The sequence below is a fragment of the Lathamus discolor genome, chromosome W, assembly GCF_037157495.1.
Source record: "Lathamus discolor isolate bLatDis1 chromosome W, bLatDis1.hap1, whole genome shotgun sequence".
In the NCBI taxonomy this organism is placed as follows: domain Eukaryota; kingdom Metazoa; phylum Chordata; class Aves; order Psittaciformes; family Psittacidae; genus Lathamus; species Lathamus discolor.
In genome coordinates, this window is record NC_088908.1 from 21174480 (window position 1) to 21199584 (window position 25105).

The 25105-nt window shown below is 45.5% G+C and overlaps 1 protein-coding gene across 6 annotated transcripts in view; it reads right to left on the reverse strand.

Moving 5' to 3' along the window:
• The window catches only part of LOC136004503 (unconventional prefoldin RPB5 interactor-like), an 88092-nt gene that overhangs the window by 24703 nt on the left and 38284 nt on the right, over positions 1–25105 (reverse strand). For all 6 annotated transcript variants that reach the window (XM_065661038.1, XM_065661036.1, XM_065661040.1 and 3 more), the window contains one exon: positions 21154–21289. In XM_065661038.1, the coding sequence (XP_065517110.1) occupies positions 21154–21289 (136 nt within the window). The remainder of the gene's footprint in view (positions 1–21153; positions 21290–25105) is intronic.

A 25105-nucleotide genomic window follows, 5' to 3' on the forward strand; every position in this document is an offset into this window, starting at 1 on the left:
CACCAGGTTCTGCACCCGGGCAGCGATATCTTGCCACAGTGCAGCAGCCCAGATGGGTTTACCTCTGTGTTGCCAGTTGCTCTGCTTCCATTGCTGCAACCACCCCCACAGGGCATTTGCCACCATCCATGAGTCAGTGTAGAGATAAAGTACTGGCCACTTCTCTCGTTCAGCAATGTCCAGGGCCAGCTGGATGGCTTTCACCTTGGCAAACTGACTCGATTCACCCTCTCCTTCAGCAGTTTCTGCAACTTGTCGCCGAGGACTCCATATGGCTGCCTTCCATCTCTGATGCTTTCCCACAATACGGCAGGACCCATCAGGAAACAAGGCATACTCTTTTTCACTTTCTGACAGTTTGTTATATGGTGGGGTCTCTTCAGCACGCATCACCTCCTCCTCTGGTGACATTCCAAAATCTTTGCCCTATGGCCAGTCCATGATGACTTCTAGAATGCCTGGACGACTGGGATTTCCTATTAGAGCTCGTTGTGTAATTAGTGCAGCCCACTTACTCCATGTAGCATCAGTTGCGTGGTGTGTAGAGGAGACCCTGCCTTTGAACATCCAGCCCAGTACGGGCAACCGGGGTGCCAGGAGGAGCTGTGCTTCAGTGCCAATCACTTCCGAAGCAGCTCAAACCCATTCATAGGCTGCCAGTATCTCTTTCTCAGTTGGGGTATAGCTGCCCTCAGATCCTTTGTACCCCCGGCTCCAAAAACCAAGGGGTCGACCTCGAGTCTCCCCTGGAGCTTTCTGCCAAAGGGTCCAGGTAGGACCATTTTCCCCAGCTGCGGTGTACAGTACATTTTTGACATCTGGCCCGGTCCGGACTGGTCCAAGGTCCTACTGCATGAACTATGTCTAGTTTAATTTGTTCAAAGGCTTGTTGTTGCCCAGGGCCCCATTTAAAATCATTCTTCTTCCACATCACATGATAGAGAGGGCTTACAATCGAACTGCAATTTGGGATGTGCATTTTCCATAACCCCACAGCACCCAAGAAAGCTTGGGTTTCTTTCTTATTAGTTGGTGGAGACATTGCTGTTATCTTGTTGATCACAGCTGTGGGGATCTGTCTACGTCCATCTTGCCACTTTATTCCTAAAAATTGAATCTCTTGTGCAGGTCCCTTGACCTTACTCCGTTTTATGGCAAAACCGGCTTTCAACAGGATTTGGATTATTTTCCTCCCTTTCTCAAAGACTTCTTCCGCTGTATCGCCCCACACGATAATGTCATCAATGTACTGCAGGTGTTCTGGAGCTTGCCCCTGTTCCAGTGCAGTCTGGATCAGTCCATGGCAGATGGTAGGGCTGTGTTTCCACCCCTGGGGCAGCCTGTTCCAAGTGAATTGGACTCCCCTCCAAGTAAAAGCAAACTGTGGCCTGCACTCTGCTGCCAGAGGAATTGAGAAAAATGCATTGGCAATATCAATCGTGGCATCCCACTTGGCTGCCTTTGACTCTAATTCATACTGAAGTTCTAGCATGTCCGGTACGGCAGCACTCAATGGCGGTGTGACTTCATTCAGGCCACTATAGTCTCCTGTTAGTGTCCACTCTCCGTTAGAATTTCGCACTGGCCATATGGGGCTATTAAAGGGTGAGCAGGTCATGCTGATCACTCCCCGACTCTTCAGTCTATGAATCAGCTGATGGATAGGAATCAGGGAGTCTCGGTTGGTGCGATATTGCCGCCGGTGCACTGTTGTGGTCGCGATTGGCACTTGCTGTTCTTCGACTTTCAGCACCCCCACAACAGAAGGGTCCTCTGAGAGACCAGGCAAGGTGGACAGCTGCTCAGTTTCCTCAGTCTCCAAAGCAGCAATACCAAAAGTCCATTGGTACCATTTTGAATCTTTGAAGTACCCTCTCCTGAGGTAGTCTATGCCAAGGATGCATGGAGACTCTGGACCAGTCACAATAGGGTGCTTTTGCCATTTCCTCCAAGTTAGGCTGATTTCAGCCTCCAATACAGTCATCTCTTGGGATCCTCCTGTCACTCCAGAAATATAGATGGGTTCCACCCCTTGACAGCTTGACGGCATCAGGGTACACTGTGCACCGGTATCTACTAAAGCCTTATACTTCTGTGGGACTGATGTGCCAGGCCATTTGACCCACACAGTCCAGTAAATCCGATTGTCCCCTACCTCCACCTGGCTGGAGGCGGGGCCCCTCTAATAGTCATCACAACTTTGAACACTTAAGTCATATTGAAAGGGATTATTCTTCGTTATCACAAGAGCTGGAGTAAAGTCAGCTCTTCCACTTCATCTGGGGGCCTGCTCACCAGAGGCTGAAGCCGCAGCTCTCATGGGATGATGAGTCTTGGGCCTTGCTCCCCTCTTCAATTCGCCCACCCGTTCCTCCAAAGCTGAAGTAGGTTTTCTGTCCCACTTTGTCATGTCTTCTCCGTGATCCCGCAGATAAAACCATAGGGTGGCCTGTGGCGTATACCTCATGTATCTTCTCTCTCGAAGAATAGGACACCTTTTGTTAATAGCTGAGACGTGTGTTGGTACACGTGAGGAGCTGGATAAATCAGATGGATCGCCCCTCAATTGCTTGAGATTCTGGGACAGTTTTTCCACAGATGAGATGATGGAAGGGGTGAGGTTGTCTTCGAACTCTCGGAGTTTATGAATCATTTCATCGACTGTTAGTGGTACTATATCATTCCAGGTTACTGTTGCCAATGAATGGGCATATGATGATGGTGCATTCCGTGTTAGTTTTCACCACATGGGTTGTGTACTTTCTACTACATCTGGGTCTATGGGCACATCCCCATTATTTGGCTTGATGTGATAGATCATCTCTACGATGGCTGATTCCCTCAGAGACTGGATGCCTTTGTCTAAAGTAGTCCACTTGGCCAAATGACTCATAACATCGTCCTTGTATGGAAACCTTTCTTTCACAGCTGCCAAGAGCCACCGCCAAAGACTGAGGGACTTTTTCTCTCTTGCAATTGCTTTCTCAATTCCCCCTTCTCTAGCAAGTGATCCCAGCTGCTTGGCTTCACTACCTTCTAGTTCGTGACCATCGGCCCCATTGTCCCAGCATCGGAGCAAACAGGTGATGATGTGCTCCCCTGGTTGATGGGTGTCGTGGTTTAAACCCAACCACAAACCTCTTTTACTCACTCCCCCCCTTCTTGCCCTCCCCCTGCTCCTGGAGGGACGGAGAGGAGAATCAAAAAGAATGCAACTCCCACGGGTTGAGATAAGAACAGTTTAGTAACTAAGGTATAACATAGATCACTACTGCTACCACCAATAATAATAATGCTAAAGGAAATAACAAGAGGAAAGAATAAAACACCTCAACACCAGCCGACCAATAACTCACCCCACTCCCCCCAGCCAAGCACCGACCGATACCTCCTCCAACCCTGCAGTCCCAACCCTTCCGGGTCACTCCAAGTTACATCCTGGGCATGACGTGCTATGGTATGGAATACCTCTTTGGTCAGTTTGGGTCAGGTGTCCTGTCTCTGCTCCCTCCCAGCCTCCCCTCCTCCCTGGCAGAGCATGAGGCTCAGAAAGTCCTTGGCCACACCAAACATTCGAGCAGCAACTGAAAACATCGGCGTTATCACCACTGCTCCAAGGCCAAAAGATCAAAACACAGCACTGTACTAGCTCCTAAGAAGGAGAAAAATGACTGCTGCTGCTCAAAACCAGGACATTATCCACCCCTTATTCCATACCATTCACGTCATGCTCAGATACCACATCTTCAATATGCCATCACTCTTACATATATATATACATCTACATACACACAGAGAAAAAGATCATTTCTTAGTGCATGGACCTATAAAGCTGCTGAGTCCATTCGGTCCATGATGTCAGGCTCCATCTCTTGTTACAGTCTCTCAGCGCAGGAGAGGCTGTGTGCAGTGTTCACACTCATGAATAACCTGGGCAATAGTGTCCATTGCTGAGTCCACCCCTCGATCATGAGTCCATCTCTATGTTGCATCTCTGCCCTGATGGCCTGAAGTGCCATGGGCCCACCAGGCTCCAAATAATTCACTGTCCCCTTCAGCAGTTTCTGCAGCTTGTTGCTGGGGACTCCATAGAGCTGCCTTCCATCTCCAATGCTTCCAAAGCACTGGAGAGGCCCAGTGGACCAGGTACTCGCTCATACTGTCCCACACACTCTGCCACTCATGGCTGTCCAGCCTTGGGGAATATCTCTTGTTCCTCCCATATTGTGGTCTAACCCTATACAAGAAGCAAACCTGACTCTGCTTAACTTCTGAGATCAGACAAAATGGCCGTGGGTAGAACACCCTCTGTGTGTGTGCCACCATGCTGATCCCCATCACAATCAGCAGGCAGGTCCCAAGGGTACCCAGAGGCCATTCAAACCCTTCAGAACTCTCCAGTGACGCTGCTGTACTTGTCCCTGGGGCTGGTGCAGCTGCCGTGCTTGCCGGCTCTCCCACCGCCAGCTTCTCTCTTCCTGGGCGCAGCTCTTCCTCCTCTGCCGTGCTGGGAAATGCTGCCTGGGCCCCTGCATCCTCCTGGGGCTCGGCGGGCGGCTGCCGGGGGACGCTCTCGGCCGCCGCGGGGCTGGGCTCGGCCGCGGGGCTCGGCTCCTCCGCTGGGCTTGGCTCCTCCGCGGGGCTCGGCTCCTCGGCGGGGCTCGGCTCCTCGGCCGCCCCCTCCCGCTGCTCAGCAGCCGCCTTCCTCCCGGGCTCGGGCCCCGCTCCCGCCGCCGCCTGGTCCCCGGGGCCGCTCTCCCGGGCCGCTTCGGCCGCCGCCGGCTCCCGGGGCCGCTCCCCCTCGGCTCCCCGCAGCCTCACGAAGACAGAGGCGAGGACAAGGGCCAGGGCGGTGAAGAGCAGCGGGACGGCCGGGTACAAGTCCACGGCCACGTCCATCTCTCCCTGCTGCCGGAGCCCACCCGTATTACAAGCCATTGCCATAAAGTACAGTGAAACAAAAACCTTAGCCCAAGCCCCACACTTGATAAACACGAACACAGGGAATACCGGCTCTATGTAATGTACTACATTCTGAAGCGCTGAGAGCAAGAGAAACAACTTTGAGAGCCAATAAATCAGCACTGTGACGACTATTAATCTGATCATCTCTGTCGTTATCTCAACCCTTCGTGCCCCACGTTGGGCGCCAAAAAGAACTGTCGTGGTTTAAACCCAACCACAAACCTCTTTTACTCACTCCCCCCCTTCTTGCCCTCCCCCTGCTCCTGGAGGGACGGAGAGGAGAATCAAAAAGAATGCAACTCCCACGGGTTGAGATAAGAACAGTTTAGTAACTAAGGTATAACATAGATCACTACTGCTACCACCAATAATAATAATGCTAAAGGAAATAACAAGAGGAAAGAATAAAACACCTCAACACCAGCCGACCAATAACTCACCCCACTCCCCCCAGCCAAGCACAGAACCGATACCTCCTCCAACCCTGCAGTCCCAACCCTTCCGGGTCACTCCAAGTTACATCCTGGGCATGACGTGCTATGGTATGGAATACCTCTTTGGTCAGTTTGGGTCAGGTGTCCTGTCTCTGCTCCCTCCCAGCCTCCCCTCCTCCCTGGCAGAGCATGAGGCTCAGAAAGTCCTTGGCCACACCAAACATTCGAGCAGCAACTGAAAACATCGGCGTTATCACCACTGCTCCAAGGCCAAAAGATCAAAACACAGCACTGTACTAGCTCCTAAGAAGGAGAAAAATGACTGCTGCTGCTCAAAACCAGGACAATGGGTAACATCTTTTCGCATATTCCGTAGCTCGGTTGAGGTCCGAGGTCGAGAAGTCACCTCTTCTTCTTCTTCGTCGTCATGCGATGATGACTCCTCCTCAGATTCTGGACCCAGTGGTGAATACATTGTTTCTTCATCTTGCTTCACCCTTCTTGCCTCCTTTTTGCTTTTTCTCTTGCGTACAGGGGCAACCGATATTGGTACAAATTGGTCCTCTGCTTTAGCTGCAGTGATTTTCACTGTGGTTTGAGTATCAACTGTACTTGTCGCTGGGGTTGGTATAGCTGCTGTGCTTGGAGCTGGGGTAGCTGTCCTGTCTGTTGCAGCCAGAGTTTGGGTAGCGACTGTACTTGTCGCTGGGAGTGGTGTAGCTGCTGTGCTTGGAGCTGGAGTAGCTGCACTGACTGTTGCTTTGCCCTTAGATGCAGGGGCATTTTTTTCCTTCTGAAGGTGTTGGATAGTGTTGAACAAAGCCCTGTAAGCATAGGCCATGCCCCAGCACGTTGCCGTGATTTGTCCGTCTCTGGTATGGCCAGACTGACCACACACCTCATTTAAGTGTTTTACTAATTCTTCCGGATTTTGCACTTGTTCGGTGGTGAAATTCCAAAGTACTGGAGGAGCCCACTGACCTAGATACTTGCCCATACTATCCCACACACCCTGCCACTCATGGCTGTCCAGCCCCAGGGAAAATCTCTTGGTCCTCCTATATCGTCGTTTAACCCCAGACAAGGCCCAGACCTGACTCTGCTTAACTCTTGAAATCAGACGAGATGGTTGTGGGCAAAACACACTCTGTATGTGTGCCAACATGGTGATCCCCATCACAATCAGCAAACAGGTCTCAACAATATTAAAAGTCCATTCAAGAACTTCAAAACTCTCAAATGATGCTGTAGCTGGTCTGAGAGCGGGGCTAGGAGGGTAAAAGAATGTTTCCTTCACAGGTTGACCACCCGAGAAGGAGAAAAAAGATGTGAAATTGCAAAGCACCTGTATTATATACCTCCCAAAGTATAAAGGTGGTGACCACACTGGGAACATAAGACCGATCAGTTTCGTGATCAATGATTCTATTGTATTACAAGTCATTATAAAAAGTACAATGAGACAAAAACCTTAGCCCACGCCCCACACTTGAAAAACACTACCACAGCAAATACCAGCTGTATGTAATGTACAGAGTTCTGAACCTGTGAGACCAAGAGGAACAGCTTTGAGAGCCAATAAATCAGCATTGTGACGAGTGACTATTAATCCGGTCAGACCTGTCGTTATCTCAACCCTTCGTGCCCCACGTTGGGCGCCAAAAAAAACTGTCGTGGTTTAAACCAATCCACACAGATCGTCCACTCACACCCCCCCCCCCCCCCCCCCGACCCTCCCCACTGCCGGAGGGATGGGGAGGAGAATCAGGAGAATGTAACTCCCACGGGTTGAGATAAGAACAGCCCAGTAACTAAGGTATAACACAAATCACTGCTGCTACCGCCAATGATAATATCGATAAGTGAAAATAACAGGAGAATACGATACCACCGGCAAATGAGTTCGACCCCCCCAAAGAGAGAGTGTGCCCTTCCGGGTAACTCCCAGTTACCTCCCTGGGCATGACATGCTGTATCTGTGCTGTAACATTACTTAACAACAATTAAAAACAATCAATGTTATCAGCTCTCTGCCCAGGCTGGAAGTCAAAACACAGAGCTTGCACCAGTTACTAAGAAGGAGCCAAACAGCTCCTGGTAAACCCAGGACAATGTGAAACAGGACAAACTGAGAGGAAACTGAAGCCTGGTCTACCTTGCTAGGTTCAGTTAGTCTTTGGACAAGTCTCATGGATATAACATGGCAGGGGGGCTGGAACTAGATGATTTTTAAGGTCCCTTGCAACCCAAACTATTATGTGATTCTATGATCAGCCATTTCTAGCACAATTACAACTGACCCCTGAACAAAAGAACACCTATCATGCAGTCTGTTAATGCAGCATGTTAATATTACTGAGGCTGGAGGTATCATGCAACCTACTGCATATACTTCACTTATGAATCCTTTGGAGATGGAAGGTATTTCTTTGAAGAAGCACAGCACTACAGTACACTTACAAGAACTATTAATGGGCTGAGTTATGGCATGCTATTTTAAGTGCATTACTTATTTTCTTGCTTTTAAAGGCCTGTATCAGTAGATCGATCGCCTTAGGATTTTTAAGTATTTATATATATATATTTAATCTGCAATAAAATATGTTTTCAGGCAAGATTTTTCAACAAATTATCACAGGTTACTTGAAAAAAGTACAATCTGCAGTTCTACAGAAAGGAATATCTACTAAGAGCTTTTCAAATCACTCTTCTCTGGTTTTCTATTCTTTTCCATTAATTTTTCTAGAGATTCATTTGTTTTAAGATTCAAAAGAGAATCCCAATTGCTTTTTGTGTATATGGATTTAAGTTCTCTTTGTGCTTGCAACCACATAAATAAATTCATTCTTTATAACAGCAACTGCACTAGTTTATAAAATGCAATGCAACACTTTTTGCAGCTGCTTTGCACCTTTTAAAAACAACCTTCAGTTTTCCATGTTCCCTTGCTATCAAAACCAAAGTCATTTGGATTTTCTTCTGAAAAAATGTGTATAGATAATTTGGCTTTAGGAACACTAAGCAAAATTCAAAGAGGCTTCTTTGAATCACAACATATAACCTACAGAAGGGAGTCTATGCTCCTTACTTTCTTCCACTATGTTCTGGTTAAAATACCTGGACTGAGGTACTGTGAGAAACTCAGCACCTCCTGGGAACTGCAGAGCAAATTTAGAGCACTCAGCACTGCCTCGAACCAGCTCCTGATGCAAACAAGGGTAAGGAAGGAACTGATGGAGGTTATCAAACTAAAAAGTAATCATCACAAGAAATGGCAAAAAGATGTTCAAAAGCACAGTGAAAGAAAATTCTCCAGCATGCAGAAAAAGAGCAGATTTAAATTTTTTTTTAATCAAGAAAAGCAATGGCTAGATTTCTCTGTAAAATTGCCTGCATTTTTTGTTCTTTCTCCCAAAAAAATTAAGTAGGCAAGTTTGTGTTATGACCTTTAGAATATAAAGGAAGTTATTTTCACCCCTGATTGAAATATTAAAACCTCTAAAGGCCTCACTCATTCACAGATGGAAAATGGAAAGCCTTCCTATCATATATTTTGGAGACAGTATCCTTTTTTTCTGGAAATGCTGATAAGGAACGAATTCAAACTTGTCCTCATTTGCCTGGATCATCTTATTTAAAAAAATGGCATCTGTTAAATCCCATATACTAAGATATCAGTCAATTTTGATTGACACAAATATTTGCATTAAAGGTTACATTCTGCAATTTACAATTGGGTACTATCACAATACTGTATGTTAATGTAATCAGTATTTTAATTTCATTAATTCATCTGCAGCATGACACTGTAAGGGTATTCTTACATATACTGAAGACACAATTGCTCAGTAGTTCAACAACTCTCCTTTAAGTAGGATTTTGTTTTTATCTGATAAATTTTTAACACAATAAAATCACTCCTAGTTCTGTGTGCATGTTTTAATTTCCCACCTTTTAAAGTGTTTAGACATTTGGAATATCTAGCATCCTGAAATAATCCATAAATATTTACAAGAAAAATCTATTTTTCTTTCTACAGTAACTACCACAGGGACTATTGCAATGAAAAATTTCCCATCTTAAAGAATTAACGTGATTACCGATATAGAGAAAAAATGTAATTTATATCATCGCAAACACATAAAACATATAATCCCACATTGACAAAAAGAATCTTTATTCCCTCTTTAAATTCTGAGACAATACAGTCTTGCCTTGAGAAGAACAGAAATATTAAGAAGTACCTTAAGCAAGATAATTGTAAGAGAAAAACCTTCAATTGCATTATTGTTGTGCTAAACTGTGACATACTTTAAAAGCTAATTTCTTTTATTATAATGGAATTTGGTATACATATCCTTTAATCTCCTTCACAATTTGTTCACATTTTTCACACAAACGTGTGCAATGTGTTTCCCATTATCTGTACTACCTGGCTTAACAAATTGCAACAAATTTAAAACAATTACAAATATACTTGGCAATTCCATAAACTTCACTGGATTTTTTTTTTTTACAGTTTTGGAACTAACTGAAAATCTAGGATGTCACAAAAATGTACAGCAAACTAAGACCTGCTGCAACTCAGATATTATTCAAGAAGACATGATCAATATTTTATGAAAAAGTAACATTTGACATGAGTGACTGTCCCAAATTTTACCAAATACATTTCAACAAATCACAGTGCTGAACAGTTTGCATCTAAATCAAAAGCTAAGCATGCAAAAATATAGCCCCAAAATAGGGCTTTCTATAGCTATGACAGTTAAAGTGCATTTAAAATGCAGTACAGTCACCCTTCAATTATTCCTTTCAGTCAAATAAATTTTAAACAAGAAATTTATCTGTTCTGGCTGGGCATTTCTCTATTCCACAGAAGCAAACAGTTTTTTCACTTCCTCTCCTTTAAAAAGCAAATTTAACAAAACTACTGAGACAAAAAAAGATGACCTAATTAGTACTAAGCAATATTTAAAGCTTTTATATATAGTACACTCTTATTGCTACCCCTAACTTCTAAGGATTTATGCTCACTGACTTTGTTTGATTTATCTTGCACTACTCCTGCTTAAACATGCAAATTCATATTGTCCATTCTTGCATGAATCCAACACATACAGAAGGAATCAAACTGTAAAGATAATTTTCTGTGAACCTTGATTAAATTAAGTGTTAGGGCAGTGGCATCCTCAAAGGCAAACAGGGTCACCCCTGGTGACCAGAGGTCTTCAATGGGCAGACCCCCACAAAACAAGTCAAAGGCAATAAAGAAAACACCCCAGAATCAGCAAGAAAAAACACTCAGAAGTGAATTACAGGAATCTCTTACCCTTTTCTACCTAAGAGCCAATCCCACTAAAAAACTTAAGCCCCAAGCAGATGCTCTCCAGCTCCTCACCATTCAGGAGAATGGGACACAAGATGTGGTAAGCAATGAAAATGTGTGCCTTGTATTTATTTCCTTAAAACTCTTAATTTATGTTAAAGCACTGAATTACTAGTGCTATACTAATTAAGTTCATTTTGGTTATCTGAACAGATTTGACCAGCTAGTTATGAAAAAAATACCCATCTAAATTAGAGTAACATTGGATAAAACCCAAAAATGTAGGTCACTGAAGAAACAAACCATCAACAAATATTGCCAGCTGTTTGGGAAGCAATTCCAGCATGAGCCTTTCTTTGCTCTATTCAGACTCCAATTCCTATGCATCACACGCTGGCCGTAAGCACATGCTTAAAAAAGCTTTGCTGTTGTTAGGACCTTCTGGCTGGCACATAGGACATTCAGGACTGCTTGCAATGTAATCCTCTGCAGGAAGCATGCCCTCTTTTACAGTTTCTGTGACCTATTGTCCTGGGTTCAGCAGTAGCAGTCATTTTTCTCCTTCTTAGTAGCTAGTGCAGTGCTATGTTTTCATTTTTTGGCCTGGGAAGAGAGCTGATAACGCTGATGTTTTTAGTTGCTGCTCAAATGTTTGATCTGGCCAAGGACTTTCTGAGCCTCGTGCTCTGCCAGGGAGGAGGGGAGGCAGGGAGGAAGCAGAGACAGGACACCTGACCCAAACTGACCAAAGAGGTATTCCATACCACAGCATGTCATGCCCAGGATGTAACGGGGAGTTACCTGGAAGGGCTGGGCACTGCAGGGTTGGACGAGGTATCGGTCGGTGCTCGGCTGGGGGGAGTGGGGCGAGTTATTGAGTTATTGGTCGGCTGGTGTTGAGGTGGTTGTCCTGGGTTTACCAGGAGCCGTTTTGCTCCTTCTTAGTAACTGGTGCAAGCTCTGTGTTTTGACTTCCAGCCTGGGCAGAGAGCTGATAATACCGATTGTTTTTGGCTGTTGCTAAGTGGTGTTTATTCTGGCCAAGGACTCTGTGAGTCTCATGCTCTGCTGGGGACGAGGGAGGCCGGGAGGAAGCGGGGACAGGACACCTGACCCAAACTAGCCAAGGAGGTATTCCATACCATAGCACGTCATGCCCGGAGGGGGAACTGGAAGTTACCCGGAAGGGGCAGGCTCTCGCTCTTCGGGGGGGTCGAACTCGTTCGGCGGTGGTATCGTATTCTCCTGTTATTTTCTCTTATCAATATTATCATTGGCAGTAGCAGCAGTGATTTGTGTCATACCTTAGTTACTGGGCTGTTCTTATCTCAACCCGTGGGAGTTACATTCTCCTGATTTTCCTCCCCATCCCTCCGGGAGTGGGGAGGGTCGGAGGGGGGGTGAGTGGACAACCTGTGTGGATTGGTTTAAACTACGACAGTTCTTTTTGGCGCCCAACGTGGGGCTCGAAGGGTTGAGATAACGACAGATCTGACCAGATTAATAGTCACTCGTCACAATGCTGATTTATTGGCTCTCAAAGCTGTTCCTCTGGATCTCACAGGTTCAGAACTCTGCACATTACATACAGCCGGTATTTGCTGTGGTAATGTTTTTCAAGTGTGGGGCGTGGGCTAAGGTTTTTGTCTCATTGTACTTTTTTATAATGACTTGCAATACAATAGAATCATTGATCATGAAACTGATCGGTCTTATGCTCCCAGTGTGGTCACCACCTTTATACTTTGGGAGGTATATAATACAGGTGCTTAGCAATTTCACATCTTTTTTCTCCTTCTCGGGTGGTCAACCTGCGAAGGAAACACTCTTTTACCCTCCTAGCCCCGCTCTCAGACCAGCTACAGCATCATTTGAGAGTTTTGAAGTTCTTGAATGGCCTTTTAATATTGTTGAGACCTGTTTGCTGATTGTGATGGGGATTTCCATGTTGGCCCGCATACAGAGTGTGTTTTGCCCACAACCATCTCGTCTGATTTCAAGAGTTAAGCAGAGTCAGGTCTGGGCCTTGTCTGGGGTTAAACGACGATATAGGAGGACCAAGAGATTTTCCCTGGGGCTGGACAGCCATGAGTGGCAGGGTGTGTGGGATAGTATGGGCAAGTATCTAGGTCAGTGGGCTCCTCCAGTACTTTGGAATTTCACCACCGAACAAGTGCAAAATCCGGAAGAATTAGTAAAACACTTAAATGAGGTGTGTGGTCAGTCTGGCCATACCAGAGACGGACAAATCACGGCAACGTGCTGGGGCATGGCCTATGCTTACAGGGCTTTGTTCAACACTATCCAACACCTTCAGAAGGAAAAAAATGCCCCTGCATCTGAGGGCAAAGCAACAGTCAGTGCAGCTACTCCAGCTCCAAGCACAGCAGCTACACCACCCCCAGCGACAAGTACAGTCGCTACCCAAACTCTGGCTGCAGTAGACATCACGGCTACCCCAGCTCCAAGTACAGCAGCTACACCATCCTCAGCGACAAGTACAGTTGCTACTCAAACCACAGTGAAAATCACTGCAGCTAAACCAGAGGATCAATTTGTACCAATATCAGTTGCCCCTGTACGCAAGAGAAAAAGCAAAAAGGAGGCAAGAAGGGTGAAGCAAGATGAAGAAACAATGTATTCACCACTGGGTCCAGAATCTGAGGAGGAGTCATCATCGCATGATGACGAAGAAGAAGAAGAGGTGACTTCTCGACCTCGGACCTCAACTGAGCTACGGAATATGCGAAAAGATTTTACCCGTCAACCAGGGGAGCACATCATCACCTGTTTGCTCTGATGCTGGGACAATGGGGCCGATGGTCACGAACTAGAAGGTAGTGAAGCCAAGCAGCTGGGATCACTTGCTAGAGAAGGGGGAATTGACAAAGCAATTGCAAGAGAGATAAAGTCCCTCAGTCTTTGGAGGCGGCTCTTGGCAGCTGTGAAAGAAAGGTTTCCATACAAGGATGATGTCATGAGTCGTTCGGCTAAGTGGACTACTTTAGACAAAGGCATCCAGTCTCTGAGGGAATCAGCCATCGTAGAGATGATCAATCACATCAAGCCAAATAATGGGGATGTACCCAAAGACCCAGATGAAGTCAAATGTACACGACCCATGTGGCGAAAACTAACACGGAATGCACCGTCATCATATGCCCATTCATTGGCAACAGTAACCTGGAATTATATAGTACCACTGACAGTGGATGAAATGATTCATAAACTCCGAGAGTTCGAAGACAACCTCACCCCTTCCATCATCTCATCTGTGGAAAAACTGTCCCAGAATCTCAAACAATTGAGGGACGATCTATCTGATTTATCCAGCTCCTCACGTGTACCAACACACGTCTCAGCTATTAACAAAAGGCGTCCTATTCTTCGAGAGAGAAGATACAGGAGGTATACGCCACGGGCCACCCTATGGTTTTATCTGCGGGATCACGGAGAAGACATGACAAAGTGGGACGGAAAACCTACTTCAGTTTTGGAGGAACGAGTGGGCGAATTGAAGAGGGGAGCAAGGCCCAAGACTCATCATCCCATGAGAGCTGCGGCTTCAGTCTCTGGTGAGCAGGCCCCCAGATGGAGTGGAAGAGCTGACTTTACTCCAGCTCCTGTGATAGCGAAGAATAATCCCTTTCAATATGACTTAAGTGTTCAAAGTTGTGATGACTATTAGAGGGGCCCTGCCTCCAGCCAGGTGGAGGTAGGGGATAATCGGATTTACTGGACTGTGTGGGTCAAATGGCCTGGCACATCAGTCCCACAGAAGTATAAGGCTTTAGTAGATACCGGTGCACAGTGTACCCTGATGCCGTCAAGCTGTCAAGGGGTGGAACCCATCTATATTTCTGGAGTGACAGGAGGATCCCAAGAGATGACTGTATTGGAGGCTGAAATTAGCCTAACTGGGAGGAAATGGCAAAAGCACCCCATTGTGACTGGTCCAGAGGCTCCATGCATCCTGGGCATAGACTACCTCAGGAGAGGGTACTTCAAAGACCCCAAAGGGTACCGATGGGCTTTTGGTATTGCTGCTTTGGAGACTGAGGAAATTGAGCAGCTGTCCACCTTGCCTGGTCTCTCAGAGGACCCTTCTGTTGTGGGGTTGTTGAAAGTTGAAGAACAACAAGTGCCAATCGCGACCACAACAGTGCACCGACGGCAATATCGCACCAACCGAGACTCCCTGATTCCTATCCATCAGCTGATTCGTAGACTGGAGAGTCAGGGAGTGATCAGCAGGACCTGCTCACCCTTTAATAGCCCCATATGGCCAGTGCGAAATTCCAACGGAGAGTGGAGACTAACAGTAGACTATCGTGGCCTGAATGAAGTCACACCGCCATTGAGTGCTGCCGTACCGGACATGCTAGAACTTCAGTATGAATTAGAGTCAAAGGCAGCCAAGTGGTATGCCACGATTGATATTGCCAATGCATTTTTCTCAATTCCTCTGGCAGCAGAGTGCAGGCCACAGTTTGCTTTTACTTGGAGGGGAGTCCAGTTCACTTGGAATCGACTGCCCCAGGGGTGGAAACACAGCCCTACCATCTGCCATGGACTGATCCAGACTGCACTGGAACAGGGGCAAGCTCCAGAACACCTGAAATACATTGATGACATTATCATGTGGGGCGATACAGCGGAAGAATTCTTTGAGAAAGGGAGGAAAATAATCCAAATCCTGCTGAAAGCCGGTTTTGCCATAAAATGGAATAAGGTCAAGGGACCTGCACAAGAGATTCAATTTTTAGGAATAAAGTGGCAAGACGGACGTCGCCAGATCCCCACAGATGTGATCAACAAGATAACAGCAATGTCTCCACAAACTAATAAGAAAGAAACACAAGCTTTCTTGGGTGCTGTGGGGTTCTGGAGAATGCACATCCTAAATTACAGTTCGATTGTAAGCCCTCTCTATCATGTGATGTGGAAGAAGAATGATTTTAAATGGGGTCCTGAGCAACAACAAGCCTTTGAACAAATTAAACGTGAGATAGTTCATGCGGTAGCCCTCGGACCAGTCCGGACTGGGCCAGATGTCAAAAATGTACTGTACACCGCAGCTGGGGAAAATGGTCCTACCTGGACCCTTTGGCAGAAAGCCCCAGGGGAGACTCGAGGTCGACCCCTTGGTTTTTGGAGCCGGGGGTACAAAGGATCTGAGGGCAGCTATACCCCAACTGAGAAAGAGATACTGGTAGCCTATGAAGGGGTTCGAGCTGCTTCGGAAGTGATTGGCACTGAAGCACAGCTCCTCCTGGCACCCCGGTTGCCCGTACTGGGCTGGATGTTCAAAGGCAGGGTCTCCTCTACACACCACGCAACTGATGCTACATGGAGTAAATGGGCTGCACTAATTACACAGCGTGCTCGAATAGGAAATCCTAGTCGTCCAGGCATTCTAGAAGTCATCATGGAATGGCCAGAGGGCAAAGATTTTGGAATGTCACCAGAGGAGGAGGTGATGCGTGCTGAAGAGGCTCCACCATATAATGAACTGTCAGAAAGTGAAAAAGAGTATGCCTTTTTTACTGATGGGTCCTGCCATATTGTGGGAAAGCATCGGAGATGGAAGGCAGCCGTATGGAGTCCTCGGCGACAAGTTGCAGAAACTGCGGAGGGAGAGGGCGAATCAAGTCAGTTTGCCGAGGTGAAAGCCATCCAGTTGGCCCTGGACATTGCTGAACGAGAAAAGTGGCCAGTATTGTATCTCTACACTGACTCATGGATGGTGGCAAATGCGCTGTGGGGGTGGTTGCAGCAATGGAAGCGAAGCAACTGGCAACACAGAGGTAAACCCATCTGGGCTGCTGCACTGTGGCAAGATATCGCTGCCCGGGTGCAGAACCTGGTGGTGAAGGTACGCCATGTAGATGCACATGTACCCAAGAGTCGGGCCACTGAGGAACACCAGAACAACCAACAAGTGGATAAAGCTGCTAAAATTGAAGTGGCTCAGATGGACTTAGACTGGCAACGTAAAGGTGAATTATTTTTGGCCCGGTGGGCCCATGACGCTTCAGGCCATCAGGGCAGAGATGCAACATACAGATGGGCCCGTGACCGAGGGGTGGACTTAACAATGGACACTATTGTCCAGGTTATTCATGACTGTGAAACATGTGCTGCAATTAAACAAGCCAAGCAGTTAAAGCCTCTCTGGTATGGAGGACGATGGCTGAAGTACAAATATGGGGAGGCCTGGCAGATTGACTATATCACACTCCCACCAACCCGCCAAGGCAAGCGTCATGTCCTTACCATGGTGGAAGCAACCACCGGATGGCTTGAAACATATGCTGTGCCCCACACCACCGCCCGGAATACTATCCTGGGCCTTGAGAAACAGATTTTGTGGCGACACGGCACCCCAGAGAGAATTGAGTCAGACAATGGGACTCATTTCCGGAATAACCTTATAGACATTTGGGCCAAAGAGCATGGCATTGAGTGGGTATATCACATCCCTTACCATGCACCAGCCTCTGGGAAAATCGAACGGTACAATGGGCTGTTAAAAACCACACTGAGAGCAATGGGTGGGGGAACTTTCAAGCATTGGGATACACACTTACCAAAGGCCACCTGGTTGGTTAACACTAGAGGATCGGTCAATAGAGCTGGCCCAGCCCAGTCAGAACTTTTACATATTGTAGAGGGGGACAAAGTTCCTGTGGTGCATATGAAGAATTTGCTGGGGAAGACAGTCTGGGTTATTCCTGCTTCAGGTAAAGGCAAACCCACTCGTGGGATTGCTTTTGCTCAGGGACCCGGATATATTTGGTGGGTAATGCAGGAAAACGGGGAAGTCCGATGTATACCTCAAGGGGATTTGATTTTAGGGGAAAACAGCCAATGAACTTAATTGTGTGCTGTTGCCTGCTGTGTAATACTTTTAGAGACCATCAATTAGATGTTTTCAGGTTACCAGTGACTGGCCCTGACTTCCCTCCAACCGTCATCCCAACAAAGAATGAATTCTGATAGAACCAGACAAGTTCTGCAGTGAAGAATCATCACCAGCAGGCAACAATCCAACACTGCACACAGCTTTTCCTGCCCTGAAAAGACTGTTACAAGGGATGGAACCTGACATCATGGACCGAATGGACTCAGCAGCTTTATAAGGACTGGTCTATGCACTAAGAGTGTACTGAGATAAGACTGATGGTATACTGAAAAATGTGGGATCTGAGCATGATGTGAATGGTATGGAATAAGGGGTGGATACTGTCCTGGGTTTACCAGGAGCCGTTTTGCTCCTTCTTAGTAACTGGTGCAAGCTCTGTGTTTTGACTTCCAGCCTGGGCAGAGAGCTGATAATACCGATTGTTTTTGGCTGTTGCTAAGTGGTGTTTATTCTGGCCAAGGACTCTGTGAGTCTCATGCTCTGCTGGGGACGAGGGAGGCCGGGAGGAAGCGGGGACAGGACACCTGACCCAAACTAGCCAAGGAGGTATTCCATACCATAGCATGTCATGCCCGGAGGGGGAACTGGAAGTTACCCGGAAGGGGCAGTCTCTCGCTCTTCGGGGGGGTCGAACTCGTTCGGCGGTGGTATCGTATTCTCCTGTTATTTTCTCTTATCAATATTATCATTGGCAGTAGCAGCAGTGATTTGTGTCATACCTTAGTTACTGGGCTGTTCTTATCTCAACCCGTGGGAGTTACATTCTCCTGATTTTCCTCCCCATCCCTCCGGGAGTGGGGAGGGTCGGGGGGGGGGGGGTGAGTGGACAACCTGTGTGGATTGGTTTAAACTACGACAGTGGTGTATTCTTTCCTCTTGTTATTTCCTTTATCATTATTATTATTGGTGGTAGCAGTAGTGATTTGTGTTATACCTTAGTTACTAAAATATTCTTATCTCAACCCGTGGGAGTTGCATTCTTTTCGATTCTCCTCTCTGTCCCTCCAGGAGCAGGGGGAGGGCAAGAAGGGGGGGGAGTGAGTGAACGAGGTTTGTGGTTGGGTTTAAACCACGACACCTATGCATGGAATTTATATCTAAAACAAACCAATTCTGCACTAAAAATCAAATCACATTGTGTCAACGTAATGATAACACCCAGTATATACTGCCCTGTAAACTATGCTCAGAAAATGCCAGTGAAATCAAAAGTCATACCTATGAAAACAACTACACAAAAGAGTCTTTAAACTAATGCTTATGAAACATTAGTCTTTCTCATTTGTGCCATGAGTGGCCAATTCACATTATCCAGCAATGGCCTACAGGTCTTTCACGTACATAACTTTTTTTCTAGTTAAACTAATAAAATCCCCAATATACTCCTCTAAGTTGCCCTTATTTAGTGTGAAAATGAGTGAAAGAGTTTGTCAGTTGTATTTTTTAAAGGACAAATGAGTATCTATGAAGTAATTTTTTTTAGAATCATATGTACTAATATGGTTTTTGTCATCCAAAACTGAAAATGGTCCTTTAAAAAAAATATTTTAGTTAATATCTGTGTTTTGGAGCCTCCCACTGGCAGCCATCACACAGCTGAAGTGAACTACCAGCTGCATGGAGGGTTTATATCCAGCATCAAAGACTATTTTTCTTTAACAGAAATTAGTATTTCTGAGTTTGTATTTTAAATGCAAGTTAAAAGATCATAAAGGAAAGAATACAGCATTTATTGTGTGTCTCCCAGCAGACTACTTAATGCTCAAACATCTACTATGCAAAGGTCAAATGATTTCACTGAATGTATTGGTGACAAAAATATGCTGCAGCACTGAAAAAAAGTATCAGATGATTAAGAAAAAAAGATAAGGACCTGAAATCTCACAAGAGTCACAATAAATAATGTAGATTCAGTTTAGTAAGAAAGAAAATTGCAAAGTTGTGTCAGGAGAACCAGATTAAGAAATATAATAGGTAAAATAAAAATTCTATACATTTGGCAATGTTCTTCATAAAGGAATATTTTAAAGTAATACAGTGAATGAATTTTTATTAAAATTTGACTTTTCTTACACAAATATTGCTTGCACAGAATTGAGGGAAAAAAACAGCTTATTCAGATAGGAAGCTCTGAGGTATTCTGCTGCAGGCAGCAACATGGATAACTGAACTCAAACAAAAAAACAGTGTAAACAGTTGTGGTAGCTGTAGCAGCCACAGGATAAAGCTGCAGTGAGCACTCATTCAGGAATGAGACAGATTACAGGTAAAACCAGTACAAAAAAAAATTATTCAAGCACTTACCTGAAGCAGGCAGAAAAGGCTACTAGGTACCAACTTATTTTCCATTTCATTGTGCTTTTCCTTCCTTGACATTTACATCAAATATTTTAGGCCCTCACTCTTTCTAACATAAAGAGGCTCCAAAGTGCACCATGCACACTACTTGCTGGTGTCCCTGGCTCTTCAAAGCCAAGATCTCATCAACAACTAAGAAGAGCTGGAAACAAAACCAGGAATTGTCTTGTCTGCCTCTGTGATGTGATGCTATGGAAGATAAATTTGGTGGTCACCAACAGCACAACATCTAGGGAGAAGCAGTGGATCTCTCCACACTAGTGGATAGGAACGCTGAGGGCAGGAGGCAGAAAAGCAGCTGAGCAGCAAGTAAGAAAAAAAAACCCAAACCATCAAGCAGAAGTAAAGCATGTGTAGAGGAAGAAGAAAACTGGAAAATTATATGGAAAAAAAAAAAAACAACCCACAAAACTAAAGCAGAGGAGAAGGCAGCAAAGAAAGACAAGATGAGAATAGAATACAGGTTTATAATATATATGCAGAATATATAAACAGAATATAAGGTAACTAAGAGCAAAAGTACTCTTTCTGGAAGTAAAGTAAAAGCAGAAGTAAAGCATGTGTAGAGGAAGAAGAAAACTGGAAAATTATATGGAAAAAAAAAACAACCCACAAAACTAAAGCAGAGGAGAAGGCAGCAAAGAAAGACAAGATGAGAATAGAATACAGGTTTATAATATATATGCAGAATATATAAACAGAATATAAGGTAACTAAGAGCAAAAGTCCACTTTCTGGAAGAAAATACAGCATTTCTCACATTAAAGAAAAGTGAAAGGGGGTTTTAGTTTGGTTTGGTTTTTTTCTTTTTTTTACTTTTGCATATATCAAACATGAACAAATATTGACTGATCTTGTATTCTAACATCTAACACCAAAACCTGAATTTTGGTAACTTAAGCTGATGCATCACTGAAAAAGAAAAAAAAAGCTCTGGCTAGATCTTTAAAAAAATTAGACATATCCAATAAAATATAAAGATGGAAAATAAGGTGTTAAACTGGTATTATGTCTGAATAAGACTTCTGTTAGCGAGCTCATAAAATCACAGTGTAGATGCTACTAATTTTATATATTAATACAAAGACAAATTAATACAAAAACAATTTTGACTATTAATTTATGTTCAGAAGCATACATACATTTTTTTCTGTGCTCAACGAGCTCAACAGCCTGCTTTGCTGAGCATTTTGAAAACCAGTTGTCCCCAAGCAGAACAGTAACCTCATTGGTGTGGACGAGTTTTCCTGGCATGAAGGCAAGAGGACCAAAAGGTACCTGTGAAAGGCAGAGAAGAAACTGCTGAAAATTACAAATGAAAATAAAGCCTAGACAGTCATTCATGCCTTAGTTTTTAACAAAAAATAAAATACAGAGTTAAAGAAATAAAAATTCTACAGCAGTTATTTAATGACTAACCCCTCATATCTATTCAAATGACCAGATCAATTTAAATTTAGTATTGTACTTACAAAATCTGAAAAGTATTTAACTAGACAAGTTGGTTTGTGACATAAAATTATAGAATAGTGGAATGCTCGCATGGAAAACAATCCACTTAATCTAAACATGTAAGCCTTGATGACAAAAATATTATCATTTGGGTGAGTTACATATTTGTTATACACAGACTACATTCATCTCCTAATAACAGCAAGTTTACCATTACTAAAATGTTAAAAATACTTAAATAGGTATGGTCAACTCAAATTTAAGTTGCTTTTCTCAATATCTGTCCTGCTAATAGTAAGTACCTAGAAACCTCAGTGTAAGTTTGCAGGACTACTAGCAGGATCACAGACTGTGCTTAAGCTCACTTTGTTTTATCATTCACCAGTCCTCAACCTTCAAGCAATGCTCCACCAAGCAATACCTATCCTCTAGTAACTCTCCAAATACTGACTCAGAAAACTTCAGACAGGAGTACACTGGGGATAAACACATTTCACAACTTTAAGAGATGATTCTTAAGATGTGTAAGCCCTGTTCCAACACATATTACAATGCCTGGAACATTGTTTTCATGACACCTTCCACAGCCCACACTTCACAGACAGTGCTTGGGCAAGTCCTGTTGCTAAGAAGCTTTGTCCACCCTCACACCTGCCTGCCTCCTGCACCAGCTCCCTCAGACCTACTGCCAACTGTCTGGCTGCCTTTGGGCAAAGGAGACTGAAGGAGGCTGTTATCCTGGAAAGCTGGAAATTAGTGACAAAGAAAAATAACAAAAGAAGGAGGAAAAGGACAATTAAAAGCAAGGGGCTTCCTCCTAAATCTGTTGTCCCCACGCAGAACCGATTTGCTGTCTTGCAGGAGGCTAACAAGGAAACGCACTTGCACCACAAACAGCCGGATGATGCACAGGTAAAGATCTCTACTGGCACTACCAAGAAAAAGCTGCAGGTTGTAGTAATAGGGGACTCTACTTTGAAAAGGACAGAAGCACTCGTCTGTCAGCCTGACCCTGTCTCGAGGGAGGTGTGCTGCCTACCAGGAGCACGGACCAGGGATGTTACAGAGAGGCTGCCTGCACTAGTAAGTTCCACGGACTATTACCCGCTCCTGGTGCTCCATGTGGGTGCTAGGGATATAGATAGTAGTAGACTGGGGATCATAAAGAAAGACTACAGAGCCCTGGGAGAGGTGGTTAGGGGCTCTGGAGCTCAGATAGTCTTTTCTCCAGGACACAGGGTAGGACCAAAAAAAAGCTAGAAGGATTAGCCAGGTTAATAAATGGTTAAAAGGGTGGTGTCATAGTCAGGGGTTTGGGTGTCTTGAACAAGGGACTGAAGTTTGTAGGCCAGGTCTACTGGGGGCTGGTGGAGCTGGTCTGACGATAAAGAAGGGGAAGAGCAGTTTTGGTAGGAGGCTTGCCAGACTGGTCAAGGAGGCTTTAAACTAGATGTGTTGGGGGAGGGGGGCATCATTCCATCCCAACACACCCACTCAGTTGCCAACACCTATAATAAATGTTCGGAACAATGTAGAGATATTCCAGCTGCTCCAGCCAACAAGCCGGCTTCCTTTCGAGCTCGGCTCAGATGCCTCTATACAACCACCCATAGCATGGGGAACAAACAAGAGGAATTAGAGATGTGTGCACGTCTACGGGGGTATGATATAATAGGCATCACAGAAACATGGTGGGATGGCTCCTATGACTGGAGTGTTGGAATGGAAGGTTACAGGCTCTTTAGAAAAGACAGGCCTGGCAGGCGGGGAGGGGGAGTTGCCCTTTACGTTAGGGATAGTCTGGAGAGTATGGAAATCTGTCTGGGGACAGGTGAACAGTCAACAGAGTTTGTGGGTCAGGGTCAAAGGGAAAACAGCCATGGGAGACATTACTGTGGGGATCTGTTACAGACTGCCTGATCAAGGAGAACCTGTGGATGAAGCACTCTACAGACAGATAGGAAAAGCCTCACGCTCACAGGCCCTTGTTCTCATGGGGGACTTCAACCACCCTGATATCAGTTGGAATGACGGTACAGCCCGGCACAAGCAATCCAGGAGGTTCCTCGATTGTGTGGAAGACAACTTCCTTCTGCAAGTAATAGAGGAGCCAACAAGGAGAGGTGCTATGCTTGACCTTGTGCTCACCAACAGGGAAGGGCTTGTTGAGAATGTGGTACTCCAGGGCAGCCTTGGATGCAGCCATCACGAGATGGTCGAGTTTGAGATCCCCAGGACAGTGAGAAGAGCGTGTAGCAAGCTCACTGCCCTGGACTTCAAAAGAGCAGACTTTGGCCTCTTCAGGAACCTGCTTAGTAAGGTTCCATGGGATATAGCCCTAGAAGGCGGGGGGGCCAAGTCTGTTGTATGATATTCAAGGATCACCTGCTACAAGCTCAGGAGTGCTGCATCCCAACTAGAAGGAAGTGCAGCAGGAGGGCCAGGAGACCTCCTTGGATGGATAAGGAGCTGCTGAGGAAAATTCAAATGAAAAAAAGAGGCTTATAAAAAGTGGAAGCAAGGACAGGTGGCCTGGGAAGAGTACAGGGATGTTGTCCGGGAAGCTAGGGACCAGGTTAGGAAGGCTAAGGCCCAGTTAGAATTAAACATAGCCAGGGATGTTAAGGATAATAGGAAGGGATTCTACAGGTACATAGCAAACAAAAAACAGACTAGGGACAAAATAGGCCCCCTGAGGAAGCTCTCAGGAGAACTGGCTACACAGGATTTGGAGAAGGCTGAGGTTCTGAATGACTTCTTCACCTCGGTCTTCACTGGCAAAGGCTCTGACTGCGCCACCCAAGTCTTAGAAGGTAGACACAGGGACTGTGAGAATGAAGACATTGGGCCCACTGTAGGAGAGGATCTGGTTCGAGACCATCTTAAAAATATGAATGCGCACAAATCCATGGGACCTGATGAAATCCATTCGCGGGTCCTAAAGGAGCTGGCAAATGAAGTTGCTAAGCCACTGGCCATCATATTTGAAAAATCATGGCAGTCAGGTGAAGTTCCCGACAACTAGAAAAAGGGAAATATAACCCCCATTTTCAAGAAGGGGAAAATGGAAGACCCGGGGAATTACAGACCAGTAAGTCTCACCTCTGTGCCTGGCAAAATTTTGGAGCACATTCTCCTTGACGGCATGCTAAGATACATGAAAAACAACAAGGTGGTTGGTGACAGCCAGCATGGCTTCACTAAGGGCAAATCCTGCCTGACCAATTTGGTGGCCTTCTATGATGGGGCTACAGAACTGATGGACAAGGGTAAAGCAGCTGATGTCATCTACCTGGACTTGTGCAAAGCGTTTGACACTGTCCCACACAACATCCTTCTCTCTAACTTGGAGAGATATCAATTTGATGGATGGACCACTTGGTGGATAAAAAACTGGCTGGATGGCCACACGCAAAGAGTTGTGACAATAGCTCAATGTCCACCTGGAGACCAGTAACGAGTGGTGTCCCTTAGGGACCGTATCCTGGGCTGCATCAAAAGGAGTGCAACCAGCAGGTCAAAGGTGATCCTGCCCCTCTACTCTGCTCTTTTGTGCAGTTCTGGTGTCCTCAACATAAAAAGGACATGGAACTGCTGGAACAAGTCCAGAGGAGGGCCACGAGGATGATCGGGGGCTGGAGC